Here is an 18,706-nt window from a genome sequence, read left to right as displayed (position 1 = left end):
TCTGAATCAAAGGAGTGAGGCTCATCATTTCACTGCTCAAGTTATTAAAAACCCAGAAAACTGTTTATTTAAAAAAAAAAAAAGAATCTTCTTCAAGTCACAATCAAGTTTAAACAATAGACATAATCATTACGGCACCCGATTAAAAGAGACCGCCGCCACACCACCGGTGAGGAAAACAGCTCCCCGGACAGAGCGTGTGAGGCCAGTGTTCGTCCATCTCCTGCATCCAGGATCCAGACTTTGCCGTCTGTGGATGCCAGGCCCACAAGAACCCCCTTCCTTCCTACGGCGGAGCCATCAAACACACAGGGAGCGGCGTACACCTTCCCTGTAGTCTGGAAAGTCCAAACTAAAGATCCATCTGTCCAGTTCAGACAGTACAGACGACCGTCGTGCGACCCGCACAGAAGCCTCTGCTGTTCTGCTATGAAGCACGGAGACGAGAAGACTGGTCCCTCTGTTAAAAACTGCCACAGCTGCAGAGAAACACAACAGTCACATGCTCAGCTTGTACAGTGTTTATTCAGCTGTTAATTCAGTCTTCAAAAGACAGATTTATGTCCCGCTAAGTTAGGCGTTGTCCCACGTTATCATCAGGGTGTCATTCTGCAGTTCTGTAGCAGAAATAGTAGGAATATAATCCAACAGAATATAATTCAACATAATCCAAAAGAAAAAACATTTTTAATGAGGTGTAGTCATTTTATGACTGAAGCTGTCAAAGGTGTCCAATTTGTGGCAAAACGTTTAAAGGCCTGAGACGGCTGTGTCCTCGCTGTGTTTCTGGGTAATCTGGTCATCATGACATTGAAATTTATCTGAAGAGGAAACGCGCTTATCATTCGCTTTTGCATCCACAACATTTTGTTTATGTCTTTTTAAAAAAAATGACCTAGTAGAAAAATGGAGTTGTGTTTCTATTTAAATGCTGTTCTAAGTTTAACATACGCAACATTTTGCACATCCACGTCTGTGCCGTTTCTGTTTCACTAAAATAAAATAAAAAAAAACAAAACAAAAAAAAAAAATTCTACTGCCTAAGATGGTGAGATACAGTCCAGGATGTTAAAATATCTTCTCACCATTTCCCCCGTGTCGCTGAGGCAGCAGATGTTTCCATCCACCGAACCGATTACGACACGACCGCAGGAGCAGTTCGGCGAGGAGAAGAAAGGAGCATCTCTACGGTGAGACCACAAGACGTCGCCACTGTCCTGGAAAAGTCAAAAGCTTCATGAGACACCCAGCGTGTGCTTCCAGATTATGTCCAGCATGTTCGCTTAACACTGACATGCTCAGCAATTTGCCCGTGTTGCGAGCTGCTCACCGGGTGGAGACACAGAAGGCGTCCTCCCAGCGACGCCACATACAGCTGTCTGCGAGATGCGTTCAGGTGTGGAGAGGAAAAAACAGCTCCGCCACCACAGTGGTGCTTCCAAACACACCGCTGAACCTACAAACACAACATGCACATGTGTCATGTATGCCGATGGTCTTCGGGTGTTCAGTCTGAGCAGCGCTGGTCTCCAGCAGCCCCCCTTCCATTTGCTCTGACTGGTGCATGACGTAACATACAGTGTCCTCCCAGCGAGATCCGCTATGTCTGACGAACAAAAAGAGACAAATGTCCACGAGATTAATGTTCTTCTACGTAAAACCAGTGCATGTCGAGATGTCGGCGTGTCCAAAGTCGGTCCTCGATGGCTACTGTCCTGCAGGTTTTCCATGTATCTGCAGAGACTTTTTACACTATCTTCTTCATTTACATTTCACACTATGAAACCATAGCAGCTTGAGTATTTATGTCCTTTTAAAATCTGATGACATCCTCTTAAATGTTCTTTTCCTCTGTGCACACACCAGTACGTCAGCTCCAGTTTAAAGTTGTGTCAACACAAACACAACCATTCCTGACTCCCCCCCCCCCCCAATCAGATGCTCACCTGTGGGTTCAGGGCGTAAACGTGGCCATCATGTGACCCCACCATCACCAGACCAGTAACAGGATCCACAGCAGGACAGCTCTTCACAGCATCTCCCGTCTTAAACACCCAACGTGTCTCTCCAGATTCAGCACACAAGAAATAAACACAGCTGTCGTAACAACCTGGGAGAAAACACATCAAAATGATCTAAAAGACTTGTTTAAATTGTAAAACGTTTAAGTTAGACGAACAGAGGCTGATACACACCCACAATGATGAGGGTGCTGCAGCGAGACACAGCAGCCGAAGCCTCGATTCTGTCCCCGAGGACTCGCTCCCATCGAAGGCTCCCAGTGAGCAGGTCTATGGCCTGCATCCTGTGGGAGTGTGAGCCAATAAACACAGTCGCCTTATTTCCACTGTCTTGTATTAAAAGCACGGGGGAGGCGTCCACGCATCTGCCTGTGTCTGAGGACCAACTTAGCCTGAGACCCACATCCGCGTCTCGGATAGAATCATCCCCCCCTGTTAGATTGCCGCTCCTGCTTGCACTCCCCCCGTTTATTTCCATCACCTCGCCTGCTCGTCTTACAACTGTAACGCCACATCCCTCCGCCTGCAGGGGTTTTCTCTCTCTCTTTCCAACAACCTCATAGGTAGGATCAGCGAGCCGTTTCTTAGCCTTAGACCAGGATGACGGGCCGTTGTCGGGCAGCAGCAGCAGCGTTACGTGGTGCAGAACGTCTGCGAAGGTCCTGTCAAGTATAACCTCCAACAGCTCTGGTGCAGATATCCCTGTGGTGGAGAGGATGTCTTCGCACAGACGCAGTGCTTTCAGAGAATCTCCACCATTAAACAGGAAGTTGGACTGCTCATCAATGGCCGCATCCCGACAGAGACCCAATGTGTCCTGTTGGTAGACGGTTCAAAACTCTTTGAGTTTGGACATATTCACACAACAAAGTATTAAAACTGTCATCAGAGTGATGATACCTGCCATAAAGTGAGAAGCGTCTGCTTTAGAGTGCTGAGATCTCTCCGTGAAGAGCCCAAACACTCTCTCTGTTTTTCATATATTCTCATCAGTGCCTCCATGTCGACTTTACCTGCTCAAAGCAACACAGAGAGGTGAGCGGACGAGTTGGGCTTTCTCCTGAGGAGGCAACCGTGTGTCTCATGCTCACCGTGGGGAGTCAGACTTAAGGCCGGGACGAGCACCAGCGTGTCGGGAACACCGTGCGAGGGCAGCAGCAGAGACAGCTGGTTCAGGATGAGCCTCTTCAGATCTCCGTCTGCACCGTCTGCATCGTCCAGGTGCTGTTCGACGGAGAGGGGAAGGTTCTGCTGATGCTCTTCAGAGGCGGAGCGCGTTTGTTCTGCTCGCTGCTCTGCATGTGAGATGGAGGAACCCGCCATCCGGTGTGCAGAAGTGGAGAGCACGACGAAGGCGAGGAGTCGAGAGCCTTCGTAGAGACCCACAGCGCAGGCCTCCACCTGAGGCAGGCTCAGCGTCAGCTGATGGAGGACAAGGCCAGAACTGAAGCTACTGTAATTATTCACAACTGCTGCACATTTACTCTTAACTAAAAGCATTAAAAGGTGGAGTATGTAAGAGTTTCAATATTTTCAAAATAAATTAACTAATAAAATAACTACAATCATAATTAGATAGTTTTTTGAACATGTAGGTTCCAGTCTGTTCATATTTGATGCGTTATCAAATTACAAGTTTAATTAATGACAAATGATAAAAAGCACTTTTTTTTTTTTTTTTACTGGTAGGCAAACATTTAAGAAGGGTCGTTGTCATTAATTAAACTTGTAATTTAATAACACATCACATATGGACAGACTGGAACCTACATGTTTAAAAAACTATCTAATTATGATTGAAGTTATTTTTTAAGTTAATTTATTTTGAAAATATTGAAAATCTTACATACTCCACCTTTAACTGTTTATTTTACATCTTTACCTGATCATCTCATTTTGTTGCCATTTTAAAAAGTTGAAACCATTCGGAGCAAAAGTTTTGCTTAAAAACACCAGAAAACTTTGGTTTCTCAGCCTCTAAACGATCCAACTTAGCACAAAGAGGAAGGAAATCTGGCTGTCGTTGGATATTTCTCTCCTTAAAAAAATGCTGATTTCATCCAGAATGTTAACAAATATCACTAAAACTAAATGTATGTGAAGAGTGCACCATTTTATTCATCCACTGTTGTTCACGCGATTCGTTTTTTTTTTTTGTTTTCTTTAAGACTCTAAATGTTTTCACGGGGTTTCAGGTCTGGACTGCAGGAATGCTGTTTCAGCATCTGATGGAAGATTGTTTGTGTCCATGCGAGGCAGCATTGTAAAGATGAGGTTGTTGCAGCTTGATCGGGGTCAGCTGGGACCACGCAAGGTTTGGCCAGCAACATTTATAATTGTAAAGTAGATGCAATTTATCTATAAATCCTTCTCAGCTCTCAAGGCTGCGTTTACATCAGGTGGCACCGATAAACTGGGGAAAGTTCAGACTCTCTCACTGATCGCACACACTCAACCACCCCTCCCATTTTGCATGTTGTCTATTGTCTGAACTTCTGCTTATGTTTAGAGGAGTGTGTTTTTTTTTGTTGCATCTTTATCCTTCCCCCTTTAGATGAAGTGTAGAGATACTTCTTTTTTTTCCCAACACCCACCCATCCTTCCTCATGTCATCTTTTCCTCATTGATAAGGCGGACGGTAAAACTGGCTGCGGGGCCTAAGCTTCAGTTCGGTTCTGTAAACTTGTCATAAATGTTAAATGTCTGTATGTCAAACCTTGGACGAGCTGGCTTGAACCATGAATTTCCCCTCGGGGATGAATAAAGTATCTTTGATTTGATTTGATTCTCACAACACTTAGCCATACAAAACAATAGCCTTCCTTAAAAAACACAAAATCCCCAGATGTCCAGTTCAGTAAAACTTTTCACCATAAAACTAATAGTTTCCTTAATGTGTGCACCTCTGCGTTGGAATAGATGGGTAGAAAATGGATTGATGGATGTGTTTCCAGAGATTTCAGTTGCATCATCGTGCAGCCTGCAGCTGTGCTTTATATACATCTAATTTATGAGCTTTTTTTTTTTTTTTTTTTTTTGGGATGTATTGGACATTCTACTGTGGCTTGATTGTGTAATAGGTCATAACTACAGTCGACTGCAGCATCTATTGAGAATGCATGGTAGATTTTCAAGTTGCATTTGTGCATACAGTAATGAACTATATGACCAGGTTGTTGGAGGCTTTTTTTTTTCCTGCATCTTTGCAGGATGCTTTTTAAACAGCTGTAGTGATAAATGAAACAGAAACTATTAACCTTTGTGACAACTTCCTCCTCACCTTTGCTTCTGACAAACTCAGGCTCTCTGAGATGCTCTTTTCTTCACCGCTCATGAAGCTGACCTGCTGTCACGTTAACCACTTCAGTATTGATTTGTTTTGCCTGTTTTTTCTTCTAACACTTTGTATTTTCTTCTGTTTTCTAATATTTTCTTAAAAATGTCTTTTCTTTGTTGGCCTCATATTCATAATGAACAGATGTTATTGCCTGCCGCCAACAAAGTAAGATTTCTCTTTCTGCATGTGGTTGATTCTCCACAGGACACCAGTAGGTGAGGAATTACGCAATGTTCATATAAATTTTAGTTTTTAACATATTTGTAAAAATTTCTAGGTTAAAAATCTTACTTGCTGCACTCTGTCCAAGCTCAGGCGTTTTCCATTGCGTTTAATCATCCTGTCTCTCCGTCCCTGGTAGTACAGCTGTCCTTCTGCAACGTTCGCCCAGTCTCCAGTCGCTCTCATCGTTCCAGGGATGAAGGTGTCCTCATCATCCAAAAGGCACACCCTGCCCTCTCCTCCTGTAAAGTGATATGAATTGTGTTATTCTCTGTGATTTTTTTTTTTAAAATCTGCAACATGCTCGTCAAAAGCTTTCCCACCTATGAACACTTGCCCTTCGCCCCCTGTTGTTATGCAGCCATGCTCATCCCTGACTTCAACTACCGTGTCCATCAGCGGAGTCCCGAGAGGCACCGTGCTGCAAGGTTTCTAATCTTTTAATAACAGCAGAATATCCAGAATCAAACAGAAAGAAACAACAAATACTATCAAACCCTCACGTGTTGCTGGATGGCAGCAGAGGTTCTGGTAGTCTGTAACAACAGGCCCAGCAGGAGACCTCGGTAATGCCATAGATGTTGTAGATGCAAGTTTTATTGTCCTTGTGTCTCCAGCTTCTCAGCAGAGCCGGCGACGGGCAGGCTTCTCCTCCCAGAGCCAGCACCCGCAGTGAGGAGCCGGATGACAGCACGTCCCGTTTTAGAATCTGATGGCCGAAGCGCAGGAGCAGAGTGGGCGTAACCTGAGGAAATGTAGAGATAACGCATCACAGAGACAGAAGGATCTCAGCTAGGAAGCAGTCTGACAGGGTGGCAAGCACTCACCTGGAGGACAGTGGTGCTGTGGTTTTTGAACAACAGTTGTGCAAGTCGATTTGGCATTTTCTTGATTACGGTTGGAACGATAAGGAGCTGAGCACCAGACGATAAAGCCAGAAAAATTTCCACCACAGAGGGGTCAAAGGTTAAAGGTGAAGCAAGGAAAACCACATCATCCTCACTCATCTGGAATAAAGTTCTGGGGCCAAGGAGAGAAAATAATTTTCAATGCATTCACAGGAATCCTGATGTATTGCAGACAAAAACGATTAAATAAACTAACCTGAGATGCAGTATGTTGGGCAGTATACACTCATGTGGTACCCTCACAGTTTTGGGCGGGCCTGTTGTTCCAGATGTGTGCAGCACATATGCCAAGTTTATGTGCTTGACTATCGTGGATGTATCATCACGATCAGCTTCACTTGTTGTCCCAGTTCTGGCTCGTTTGGCTCCAAGTTCACGTTCAGAGTCAGGAAGCAGCTCAACTTGTATCAGGGTCAGTTTGAACTTGGGCAGCTCCACAAGAACTCGCACAGTTACGTATTTGATGAGAGATGCCTGGAATTGCTTGGAAGGGACGATAAAGGAGGGGAAGATTAACTGGAATTGCAAGGAGGTAAATGCAAATCTGTTTTTTGGCCACGCAGATATGCATCCAAAAGCTTTTGAATTTTTTTTTTTATTTTGTGCTTATTATTTAAAAATTGGCCTAAAGCCTTGGGATTTGTTTGGAAAGATTATTGGCACAATTTGTAACTAATGTTTATTTATTCTAATAAAATATAAGAACATTTAACCTGCAATAGGTCAGTCTTCACTGCGCAGTATTGGAGGCCACACTGTTGAATGACTTTGGCAGAGAGAAGTCCAGGAGCCTCCGGATCCAGGGGGACATAAGCAGCTGCAGACTGCAGGATGCTGACAGCACATTTCATGGTTTATTCCGTGTAATGGCCAACACATACAGTTGTGCTCATATTTATTCATACCCTTTCATTAAAGGAGGAAAAAAAAACAGCAGCCTGGAAAAAAGGCTGAAATTGACTAAAGTAATAATAAATAAAAAATTTTATGAAAATACATTATTTTCTAATTCTGGTTCAATAGAATTTTTTTTTTTTTTTAAAGCAAATAAATAAGATAATTTATTACATATTACATCACTCATAAACTAATATTTTGTTGAACAATCCTTTAATGTTTCCGCTACAGTCAGGTGTTTTCTGTTCCTCTCAGTCAGACTTCTGCACCTGTTGACAGGTATTTTGTCCCACTGTTCAACAGAAAAGTGCTCTAATTTGTCCACAACCAATTTTTTTTTTAACTCTTTCTTGAACTCAATTAAATGAAAAAAACAGTGTCTTATATGACTAAATTATATTTTTGCAAATTTTTAGTTATTGTTTCTTTTTTTAAGTTTCCAGTTATTTGAGTGACTGTTGTAAATTCAGCCTTTTCTTTAATGAAAGGGTATGAATACATATGAGCACAACTATATATATAAATATACATACAGTTGATATTTTACAGATATAATCGAAAACAGGTTGTCCAGAACTCACCCCAGAATCCAGACAGGTATGAGCAGATCATCCCTGCAATACAGACCAATAAGGCTGCTGGGAGAAAAGCTCTTCAGGAAAATATGTGAAAGTTCCCCAGCAAGTTCAGTCAGCTCTCTGTACAGCAGAGACACCGGACTTCCAGATACTTCGTCGCCGCTGTCGTATGTTACAGCCACCCTGTCTGCATGCAGAGAAGCAGCGGTGGAAACGAGCTCCTGCAGCGTCCGAACAGCCATGCCTACGACACGCTGTTGTCATCGCATCTCTTCAGGCGTCGCTTGTGGTTTAAAACATAAAAAGAAATATATTCAGCCTATTGTCATGAAAATGTATTGAATGTAAATCCGGGTTTGTTTATATTCAGAACTGATTCAGACTGATTGGGGATGACGTACTACGGAGGAAATGACGTTCCTGCACAAGCTACGTTAAATGCTCGTAAATAAGCTCGGACGTTTGAAAATAAGTCTTACGACACAGCGTTCAATGTAATGTATAGTTTATAGTTGCAAGTATATAGTTGATAATTATTTAGTTGATCATATTTAAAGGATTAACTTGTACTAATTTGTTCAAAACGTGAGTTTTCCCCCACAAATATCTATACCGTTACTTGCTCGTTGCCACTCTACCTTCTTGTCTAAAAAAGATGTTTTAAATGAGAATATTGGTGACACAAGCACAAATATTTACGCGATCCAATCACTGCCGTATTAATGTACATTTAAGTTTTCTATTTGACATAGCTTTTAGCGTGAATTATCAGTCGCTTAATGGGGCTACTGTGTTTTACGAGAACTCCTGAAGGCACCGCAGGTCCACTGTCCAATCACATTTCGCTATTTTTTTTAAAAGAAGGACCCCCCCACACCGATAGCGCCTTCTTTAAAACCTGTCCCGCTACTTTTGTTAATAATCCGTGCTCTTTAAGATAATTTTTTATATGCACCATGGAACAGTCTGTGAATAAAAAAATATATGAAAATAGCTTAGTCTTCAAAAGATCTTTGGATCGCATCATAGACAAGGTTAGTTTATGTTGGCTCGACGCGACGCAACTAGCTATCGTTAGCGGAAATGTTCTTTTTAACACCTAAGTTTTAACTTTAAGTTTAACTGTTTTCAACAGTATTCAAAACTTCAGCACCAGAACGGGGGGTTGGAAGTGGACCTAAACAATACAAAACTTGACAGTAAGTAAGCTTGGCACGCTTTTAGACCAGATCCTGTCAGTGATTTCATCAATGATAATAAATGGATCACTTTACGTCGTGTGTGTGTCAAATAGACTGAAGCTACATTTGAGGATTTAATTGAACAATGAAAACAAGCATTGAATCGCAATTGTCAGAAGTGTTTCCATTCTTTTTTTTTTTACTGTATTTAGGAATTGTCCCATTTTACGCCATTAATCAGTGATTTCTGCTACTTCATTAAATGATATGCAATCTGTGTGCAAACTATATTCATAATGTGTAACTATCTGAGATGTGATTAATTAAAACAGGTACCCAGTCGATAGTATTTTGCACTGGGAAAAAAGTGTTCTTCACCAGTTGTCTGGGATAATAGTTTAATGGTTTATCCTATTGTTTCTTTCATGGTGCAGCACTAGGACGCTACATAAACGTGTCTGTAAAAGAGCTGAGCAAACTACAGTCAAAGGTTTGTGCTCTTATCTTATATCTATATCTTATCTGCATAATCAGCTTTAATCACACATCTCTTTTCTTCAGAACTTGACACATTTGACTGAGGAGTCATTATACGGTAAGCTTCCACACCCTAAAATAAAATAACCAGTGCAGCTATTATTATACTGCTTTTTCGTGCCAGCATTCATTTCTTTGACATTTTTGCGCACAGCACAGGACATTACAGGAGACTCTCAGGTAATACTAAGTGAATTTATCAAGCACTTGTGTAATGTATGTATAACTTGGCTACAACAGTGATGTTTTTACTTTTAATAGTTGGACATCACATATAAAAGTGTGGGAAGTGATGAGACTTGCAACTCCACCAACCAGTTTGCAGGGGAAGATAATGGTAAGAAATACTTGACAGCTGATTTCTCAGCATTAAAAAGATAAACTGGTTATTGCCAATATTATAACAAAAAAAATCTTCTGACTTCAATTAATGTTTATTCACCACATTTGTATCTACAGAGCCATCTTTGAGTTTATTGAATACAAGTTTAAAGAGCTTTTCCGAGGGTGAATTCCAACCAGAGGACCAAGATGAGGTGTTGCAAATGTCCCTGAGCAGCAATGGCAGCTCCTTGGTGGAGCTTTACCCCGGCATGGTCAGTCGACTAGAACGAGCCTGGCATCAGCAGCATGTTTCTGTGGCCGCTGACTCAGTGCTGAGGAGGTATCGCAGATGGCGTCAGCAGTCGAAACGAAGGGATCTCAACAACACCTTTGACGTCACACTGAAGCACACTAACGGCAAACCGAAAAGGCTGACCAGCAAGGGGCTGCTCAAGGAGAGCGCCATTGGTCGAATAAAAAGGCAGGACGCGAGGACTGAAACGACCCCTCATTCTGCTTTGCAGACAGCGACCTCTCTGCACGATGGGCAGCAGTCTAACACGGAGACACACTTACTGAGAAGAGAGGAGTCCACTCATGTGCGTGTGATGGACTTCTCTGACACCCATGCGCTGAAAGAGAGCTTGCTGAATGAGACATTCACTGTGTGTGAGCTGTCCCTACCTAAACTCCCCCATGAGGGGGAACATGTCTCCATTTCCACTACCTATCCTTCACAGCCTCACTATGCTGCTGCTGAGGCATCAGTGGAGCCATCCTTCATACTTAAAAGGCTTTCCGATCCTTCCCGCCTCTCACCGCGTGCTACCTGCTCAGCATATGAAGCAGACACCCCTGCTGTTAAAGAGAGATCTGACATCTATGAATCCCCACTCAGGCAGAGTCCTTCCAAATGGAGACTCATGGCCAGCCTCAGCAGATCGCCTCGTGTGTTTTCCACAAGAAAACATTCTGTGGATCGCTGTTCCGAAGAGCTAATGAGGCCTAGATCGTTGTCGTCGTCTCTCTCCTCCCGTCCGGAGAGGCCTGTCGTGCAGCTAAAGCTGCTTCAGCCCCAAAACTCCATCCATCCCTCACAGCAGCAGCAGCAGCTTCGTTCTCCCCACTCAGCCAAGGCAGCAGATGGTCATCACAGGGGTAGGCGGCGCCACTCATTTGACTCCTCCCTGTCACCGAACCCTGCCTCTTACTCGCCGAAGAAAGTCGATGAAGATTTCATGAAACTTTATCACAAGTTTGCGTGCCAGAACAAGCCACCCTTGTTTGATGGCCCGCCGTGCCGTCTCTGCGCTAGGAACTCTGACGCCAGCAGGGGGAACTCCTCCTCGGCTCTGGTGGCCCTCGCTCTGTCACCCCACCGCTCGGCTCTGAGGAAACGTCACAGGGAGCTGGAATGGGACAGCGATTCCGAGTCCAAGCGCCTCGGGAACAAGCACTGCACATCCTCCCCGGGATCCAAACGCTACAGGAGAGAGCTGCTGATGCGCCGTCTTTCTCTTTTGGAATTGAAGCTGCCTCATGGAGGCCTCTCTTACAGTCCTGGTAAACACAGAGTCCAGCATCCAGAGGCTTGGATGAGTCAACAGCAGCCTGCATCTGATGCTCATTCTTCTGGCCTGGGTAAGCAGAAGTCTCGACGCATCAACTCTTAGTTTAGTGACTCATTTTTTACTGATTTGTCTTCTATGCTCAATCTAACAGGGGGTTCATATGAGAACAGAGGGACCAGCAGCTACTCCCCCAGGTAATTTAGATGTATTCCTATGCAAGGTATTTTCTTTTTACTGTGGTTTCATAATACCTCTTTTTTTTTTTCCAGTAGACAGTGGCGATAAACAGAACCCAACTGGGACAAACCCTGCTGCAGAAAATAGTTTGTAATTTACAATACATGTCTTTTCTTTTCTGGCTGAAGTAGCTTTAAAAGTTGTCAAAGTACATCTAAAGCATGCTTTATAAGGTGCTGTAATTCTTCGTGTGGTTACATTTGTTCATACTGATTATGAAGTTAAAGTTCAATTTGTGTTGTTTATTAAGTCAATACAGTTAGCTTCCTGTTCATGTTATTTGATAAAAATAAAAAAAAAAGCTTTTAGTGTTAAATGCTTTGCATGCACGTCTTCTTTGCGATGTTTGTTTAAACTTTCTTTAATTCATGACGAAGAAAAAAGAGTCAAAATACAGCAAAGTGATTGGTTTTAAGTACATAAGTAAAAATAAAGGTCATTTCACTTTTTGGTCTGTTTTTTTATGTGTGCGCTTCTGACATGAAAAACTATCAAATGTTCTGTTAATGCTTAGGTAACGCATGAAGAGATAGTCAGTTTCAGTGTTTTCTGAAAATACACCGACATTGCAACATTTAAAAGATTCGACAATAACAAAAGAGCATTTTTGGTATTTTCAGAAAAGTGCCCTTGTTATCACACCGTCCAGTGACATCAGGATGTTTTAAAAAAAACAAACAAAAAAAAAAACAGTGCTGGAAAGCACAGCCTCTAGATTTGACCAAAACACCATGTTTAACCCCTGCTCAACGTTCGGAGTAGATTTATTCGTGTAGAAAAATGTCCCTGGTAACAGACAGTCTTTTTCCTGTTGAGGAAGTGTGATGTTGCTGCGGTAATGGTGGCACCATGGTTACCACTCCAGCTCCACTGGATATTTCCCAGTCAGGCAGGCGGTGCAGTGGCCCACTCTCTTGCTGAACTTGTTATTGGAGCTGATCTTGTCCTCTCGGATGGATGTAATCCCCTCCTGGACAGCCGATACGAGCCCCTCCACGGTTAGATACTCAACACTGTCGGCTCCTACACAGACGTTTATATGAACAAACATTTAGATTATATTGTCAGTATTACTACATAAACATGGAAATGTACACGTATATTTGGTTAAAATCATTAAAATCAACATCAAAGCTGCTCTTATTATATTTGACATACAGGATTTTTCCAGTGTATTTCATGGAAACATTGTGATTGTAGTCATAGATGGCTGTCGTGCACTTTTAAAGAGTAAATATGCAACATGGCAAATAATATATGCATGGATAATATATTTTATATTTAAGTTAAAGAAATGTATTTAAAATATATAAGTTAATTAAAATGATTGGGTAAATAAAAAGAAAAATGTATTTAAATACATTTAATATAAACTTTTATATAAAAACTAAGGTTTCTAATGTTTTCTAAAAGGATCGTTCAGTAAATATAAACATCTTGTGTAGTTCTTTATACTACTTTGTTATTATGTATAAGTTAGGGTTAGGCTTTGACACTCCTGACGCAGACGATGCTCAGTTGCTACATACCAATATAACCAGCGATGTCTTTGAACTCTGGCTTGTTGGCAATGAGCTCCTCCTTTGTTGGAATATTGATGCCCATGTAACACGGAAACTTGATAGGCGGAGACGCCACCCTGATATGGACCTGTACAGGAAAGCGTTTTTGTTATTTAATGCTGGGTGATCCAGTATGAAACTGGTTTTATCTGCCAATATGAAGCTCTGCAAATTAGATGAAAACAAAATGACAAGTCTTACACAAGAAAACACATTCAGAAACAATAACTGAATATATTTAAGCTAGAAAATATGGGGGGGGGGAAGGAGGCGTCCACTCAGCCATGGAGCTTCGTGACTGTTCTTATAACCAGGTGTCAGTTTTAACAGTCAGTTGACAGTCAACAGACTACTGACTTAACCATCCAGCTGCTGACCATTTATCCTGTAAACTGAACGCCCAGCTTGAGAACCAGAACACGAACTCCAGTTTCTTTAAGGCTGTGATGATATGCTTTTGTCCCGATTCGATTCTGAATTTTGGGTGCTGATTTGATTTAAATTGTGATTCTCCCAATTCTTCGATACTTCTGATTTTTGTAAATTAAAAACAAAGTAAATGCATGAAACTGTTTTTTTTGCTAGTCATTTTTCTTGATTTCAATGAGTAAAAAAACAACACAGTAGCCAGATCATCATTCTGCTGCTATAATGCCCAAGAAGACAAGTAAAAAGATAAATAAAAACAATAAAAATGACAGAAAATTTATACTGTATTATTTTTATTTCTAAAAAAATAAAAATAAATAAAAAATTTAAATTTGTGAAGCAAAAAAAAAAAAGCAGATTTTCCAATTAGTTTTTCCCACCCACTAGTTTCTTCCACATAATTTGTTGTGTTCTTGATAACCAACCTGTGTTGCACCAGCTTCCCGCAGCAGTTTAATGATGGGGGAGATGGTGTTGCCTCTCACAATAGAGTCATCAATTATCACCACTCGTTTCCCAGCAAAGTTGTCCGTCAGCACCCCGAACTTCTTAGCAACTCCCAGCTGCCTCAAGCGGGTGTTTGGCTGAATAAAAGTTCTCCCAACGTAGCGGTTCTTACACAGAACCTCGATGTATGGAAGACCAGACTGAGGGGAAAGACACGAGTGTGAGAAGAGGGCTCCACCAGGTGATATGAGAGCATTTCTTTCAGCAGATGGATTGGAAACAAACCTGCTGAGCGTAACCCAGAGCTGCTGGGGTGGCAGATTCTGGCACAGTGCTGACCACGTCTGCATCTGTTGGAGCCTCGATGGCAAGCTGCCGACCGCAGCGCTGCCTCACAGTATACACCATCTGTCCTGCAATGCGTTCAGAGCTTTACCATGATGGAAAGCAGCAAACCACACACGAATTAGCAGGTGTGAGGCACGGGTGACACAATCCTACCTTCAAAAATGGAGTCTGGTCTGGCAAAATAAACATATTCAAAGATGCAGAAGGCAGGGAGATCTCCTTCAGGGCGGGGGACAACACTCAGGGACTTGACACCATGTCTGGATATCTGGACGATCTCACCTGGTAATACCTCTCTGTAATACCTGAGACAGGAAGTGACAACGGTCTCCAGCTGCTCACATCTGCAAGTTTTGTGACAATACAGACGTTGGAAACCTACTTGGCTCCAATGGACTGGAAGCTGCAAGACTCTGATGACACAACCCAGCCCTCAGTGTCCTCCTCTCCTGCAGCTAATAAAGGAAAAAAAGTTAATCTTTTACCAGTGAGCCTATCTGACCTCTGATAAAATTAAAAGGCAAGCCTGTCTGAGAAGGACCCTCTGGCCTGAACGCTGCTCAGCTCTTGTGGGGCCCTCCTCTATCAGTAAATAAGGGTATTTGGAGGACAAACATTGTGCAGACAGACTATGTGATTGTCACTTGAGAGAACTCAATGAGTGCACCCTCTGTTAGCACAAACAAAAGAGATTTTGGCTTTGCACCAAAACTGACATGGCTGTTCCTCACGCTCCATCTCTCCTCCAGGTTTCAGGATTTCCAGCCTTGTAGTTTCTGTGTAATCTTCCTGAAAATAACAGTAACCTCAAATCTGCTCAAATACCTGTACTGTAGAGCTTAGAGATGGGTACCAGCTGTCCAATGCTAAGGGGCCGATTTCCATACGGGTCACGCACGGCATAGATAACGTCTTTGAACATGACCAGCAGAGAGTACGATGTTGGAGTTTCAGTCATGAGGTTTTTAATTCTATAATGGCAACAAATAAAAACAGGCGTTCAAATAATGCAGATAAAAATGAATAAATAAATAAAATGAAGGAAGAATTAAGCATAAATTCTACGTGTTCACCTGGCAACCCAGTCAGGTGTGTTCAGCTCCTCCATGGGTGGAGTTAAAGCCAGCAGCTGAGTAATGAGCTCGCTGTCTGAGCTGGTGGAGAGGCCGACGCCATGGCGCATTACCTGCACAACACCGACACGACTGATTCATACAGAAATGTCATCTCATGGTAAACAACTTGCACGCAAGTATTCATAACTTAGGAGTTTTTTTTTGTTTTTTAAAAAAAATAATTTAAATGAAAAAAACAAAAGGAGATGCCTCTTCACATAACCCCACAATTCATAACACTAGCTATTCAACATACAGTTGTGCTCATATGTATTCATACTCTTTCATTAAAGAAAAGACTGAATTTAACAACAGTCACTCAAATAACTGGAGACTTAAAAAAAGAAACAATAACTAAAAATTTGCAAAAATATAATTTAGTCATATAAGACACTGTTTTTTCATTTAATTGAGTTGAAAAAAAACCCCAAATTGCTAGTGGACAAATTAGAGCACTTTTCTGTTGAACAGTGGGACAAAATACCTGTCAACAGGTGCAGAAGTCTGACTGAGAGGAACAGAAAACACCTGACTGGAGCGGAAACATTAAAGGATTGTTCAACAAAATATTAGTTTATCAGTGATGTTATATGTAATAAATGATCTTATTTGTTCACTTTTTTAAAAAAAAAAAATCTATTGAACCAGAATTAGAAAATAATGTAATGATTTTCATAGAACTTTTATTTATTATTACTTTAGTCAATTTCAGCTCATTTTACAGGCAGCAGTTTTTTTCCTCCTTTAATGAAAGAGTATGAATAGATATGAGCACAACTGTACCTTGTGCATTTATATAAACAAACAGGCCTGGATAAAGATAAGATGTTATGGGCTGATTTGTTGTTATGAGAACTGGCCGACTGGAGAAGACGCGTTGATATGCAGCACAGCCTGTCTGGACCAGCAGGGAGGTCATCCTCACCTTCTTCCTCAAGGCACGGGCATTAACCAGCTCTCCGTTGTGTGCCACAGCAATCTTGCCATGTAGCGTATCCACCACAAAGGGCTGGCAGTTCTGCAGCTCTGAGATCCCAGTAGTTGAATAGCGCGTGTGACAAATGCCAAGGTTACCATAGCGCAGCTTCAGAAGAGCCTCGGGTGGGAAAGCGGTGCTCACTAATCCCATGCCCTGACAAACGGCAAAAAAGGATGATTGCTTTTAATCACAGTCTGCACAAACACGGCTACTTTAACAGTCATGCTGCACAACATAACACCAGGTTTTACCCTGAAGTGAGCAAAGGCTTTAAATTAAGAGAGCAAAACTCTGAAATGTTCAATGCTGATTTTTTTTTTTTTTTTTTTTGCCTTTTTCTGCCCCAAATGTGTGAATCATCCTGTGTATTAATAAGCATGTGATTTTCCCGTTATGATTCAGTTTACCTTGTGGCTTGTGTATGTGGGTGGGCTGGCTCCATTACTTGTGACAATCCCAGCACTTTCCTGACCCCTTAGCAGACAAAAGCAAAATAAAAACTGTAACACATCTATGAGATGAAACATTCATCATGAAGGACCTTTGCTTATTTGCTACAAGACTTAACATGAATCACAGTATTGGATTGGTTATGTTTTGATACGAGCCCTGAGGCAGATCAAACTGGTTCGACTAAAGCAAAAAAAAAAAAAAAAAAAAAAAAAAAGCAGCAGCTTGTCTGATGTGAAGCTGCTGTATATGGAGAGTCGTCTTGCTGCAGTTTCAGTCCATTTACCAAGCTGCTTCTCAGATTACAGCTGGTCCCGCCTCCTCTGCACACAGCTTAAGCCAGTGGTAAGGCTGCTTTTCAGCATGGAGGCGTTGCTTTCAGGCTTAACCGCCTGGTTGCCTAGGGAACCGGGCAGCAGAGACAGAGAGGCTAAGGAAAAGAAAGCGTTTCCAGGTCAGCTCAAACATGGAGAGAGCAGCAGAGAGACAAAGAGGAGATGATAGAGAGGTGGTGGAGGAAAAAGGCTCGGTGGAAAGGCAGTGGGGGGAGGCAGAGGTGCTGGCTCTTGTGTCAGTGTGGGATGAAATTGGAGCTCAGCACGTAGCAGAGAGCAGAGCCACATTTGAGTTGATCTCAGAGCGTCTGAGGCGGCTCAGTGTTGCGCGCAGCTGGCGGGAGTGTCAGGCCAAGAGCAGAAGCCTGGGACTTCAGAGCAGGAAGTCTGACGCAGCAGCAGGCACATCAGCAAACTACAGCCCAGGAGTGGATGGAAGGCCGGTGGAGGGCTGGCAGGAAGATGTGGGTAATCAAAGAGGAATCTACTCTTCCTCAATACCAATGCATGAAGGTAAATGTGGGCTGACACCAACCGTAGTACTAATAATAACATACAACTTAGTTGTAAACTGATTGAAAAAGAAACAAGTGTTTTGGTTTAACTACTTGTTGCCTGCATTCTCTGAAAATACGTCAATACAGCATCCATCATTTTCCCAAATCAAGGTTCAGACAAACATAAATGCTTTTGTATGTTTGCAGGAATGAAGAGTCGAATCCATCCAACTCTCTCTTTCACTCCCAATGTGGTAGAAGAAGGAGGGCGACACTGGACAGACGATGAGGTGCGGGCGCTGTTGTGCGTCTGGGCCGACAGGAGTATTCGGGAACGCCTGAAAAGCACGCTGCGCAACAAGTGCATCTTCCAAGAGATGGCCCGTCAGATGCAGAGAAAGTTCGGGGTGGTGCGCAACTGGAAACAGTGTCGAACCAAATATAAGAACCTGAAATACGACTACAAGACAGCTAAAGGTGCTCATGTGGCCGGAGGAAGCGGTGCAGGAAACCCAGGGAAGTACATGAAGTTTTTTGAAGAGGTGGAAGCCATCCTGCTCGACCAGGGACTGGAAAACGGGACGATGGAAATGCAGAAGAAGTTGTATAATGGAGAAATGGGACCAGGGAGGCTACAAGCGCCAGCAGGCAACAGCTCAGACAATGAGATTGTCATAGAAATTGACGATGGTGAGTTCTGCGCATTGTAGCTTTAAAAATCAAGACTTTAA

General features: G+C 42.5%; 3 protein-coding genes across 5 annotated transcripts in view; 1 reads left to right on the top strand and 2 right to left on the bottom strand.

Annotated features, from left to right (window-relative positions):
- Positions 1-92: 92 nt before the first annotated feature.
- Positions 93-8,205, bottom strand: aasdh (aminoadipate-semialdehyde dehydrogenase; the record flags this gene model as incomplete). Its single annotated transcript, XM_079245704.1, has 14 exons — positions 93-479; positions 1,086-1,217; positions 1,331-1,456; positions 1,947-2,110; positions 2,196-2,838; positions 2,922-3,034; positions 3,113-3,443; positions 5,650-5,822; positions 5,904-6,001; positions 6,084-6,325; positions 6,408-6,600; positions 6,685-6,971; positions 7,202-7,322; positions 7,967-8,205. 14 exons carry the CDS (start codon positions 8,203-8,205, stop codon positions 93-95), a joined length of 3,249 nt encoding a protein of 1,082 aa, XP_079101830.1.
- Positions 8,206-12,563: 4,358 nt separating this feature from the next.
- ppat (phosphoribosyl pyrophosphate amidotransferase) overlaps positions 12,564-18,706 on the bottom strand; it is a gene marked incomplete at its 5' end in the record, with an annotated part of 9,211 nt that continues 3,068 nt past the window's right edge. The window contains 10 exons of the mRNA XM_079245388.1: positions 12,564-12,836; positions 13,343-13,463; positions 14,230-14,451; positions 14,537-14,664; positions 14,753-14,904; positions 14,982-15,054; positions 15,425-15,570; positions 15,673-15,785; positions 16,640-16,846; positions 17,101-17,167. Of these exons, the coding sequence (XP_079101514.1) occupies positions 12,667-12,836; positions 13,343-13,463; positions 14,230-14,451; positions 14,537-14,664; positions 14,753-14,904; positions 14,982-15,054; positions 15,425-15,570; positions 15,673-15,785; positions 16,640-16,846; positions 17,101-17,167 (1,399 nt within the window). The 3' untranslated portion in view covers positions 12,564-12,666. The remainder of the gene's footprint in view (positions 12,837-13,342; positions 13,464-14,229; positions 14,452-14,536; positions 14,665-14,752; positions 14,905-14,981; positions 15,055-15,424; positions 15,571-15,672; positions 15,786-16,639; positions 16,847-17,100; positions 17,168-18,706) is intronic.
- paics (phosphoribosylaminoimidazole carboxylase, phosphoribosylaminoimidazole succinocarboxamide synthetase) overlaps positions 17,663-18,706 on the top strand; it is a 7,703-nt gene continuing 6,659 nt past the window's right edge. For all 3 annotated transcript variants that reach the window (XM_079245386.1, XM_079245387.1, XM_079245385.1), the window contains exons 1-2: positions 17,663-17,991; positions 18,183-18,665. In XM_079245386.1, the coding sequence (XP_079101512.1) occupies positions 17,982-17,991; positions 18,183-18,665 (493 nt within the window). In that variant the 5' untranslated portion in view covers positions 17,663-17,981. The remainder of the gene's footprint in view (positions 17,992-18,182; positions 18,666-18,706) is intronic.

The sequence above is a fragment of the Telmatherina bonti genome (genome assembly GCF_933228915.1).
Source record: "Telmatherina bonti genome assembly, chromosome: 8".
NCBI lineage: Eukaryota > Metazoa > Chordata > Actinopteri > Atheriniformes > Telmatherinidae > Telmatherina > Telmatherina bonti.
This window is presented reverse-complemented; position numbering and strand designations above follow the sequence as displayed.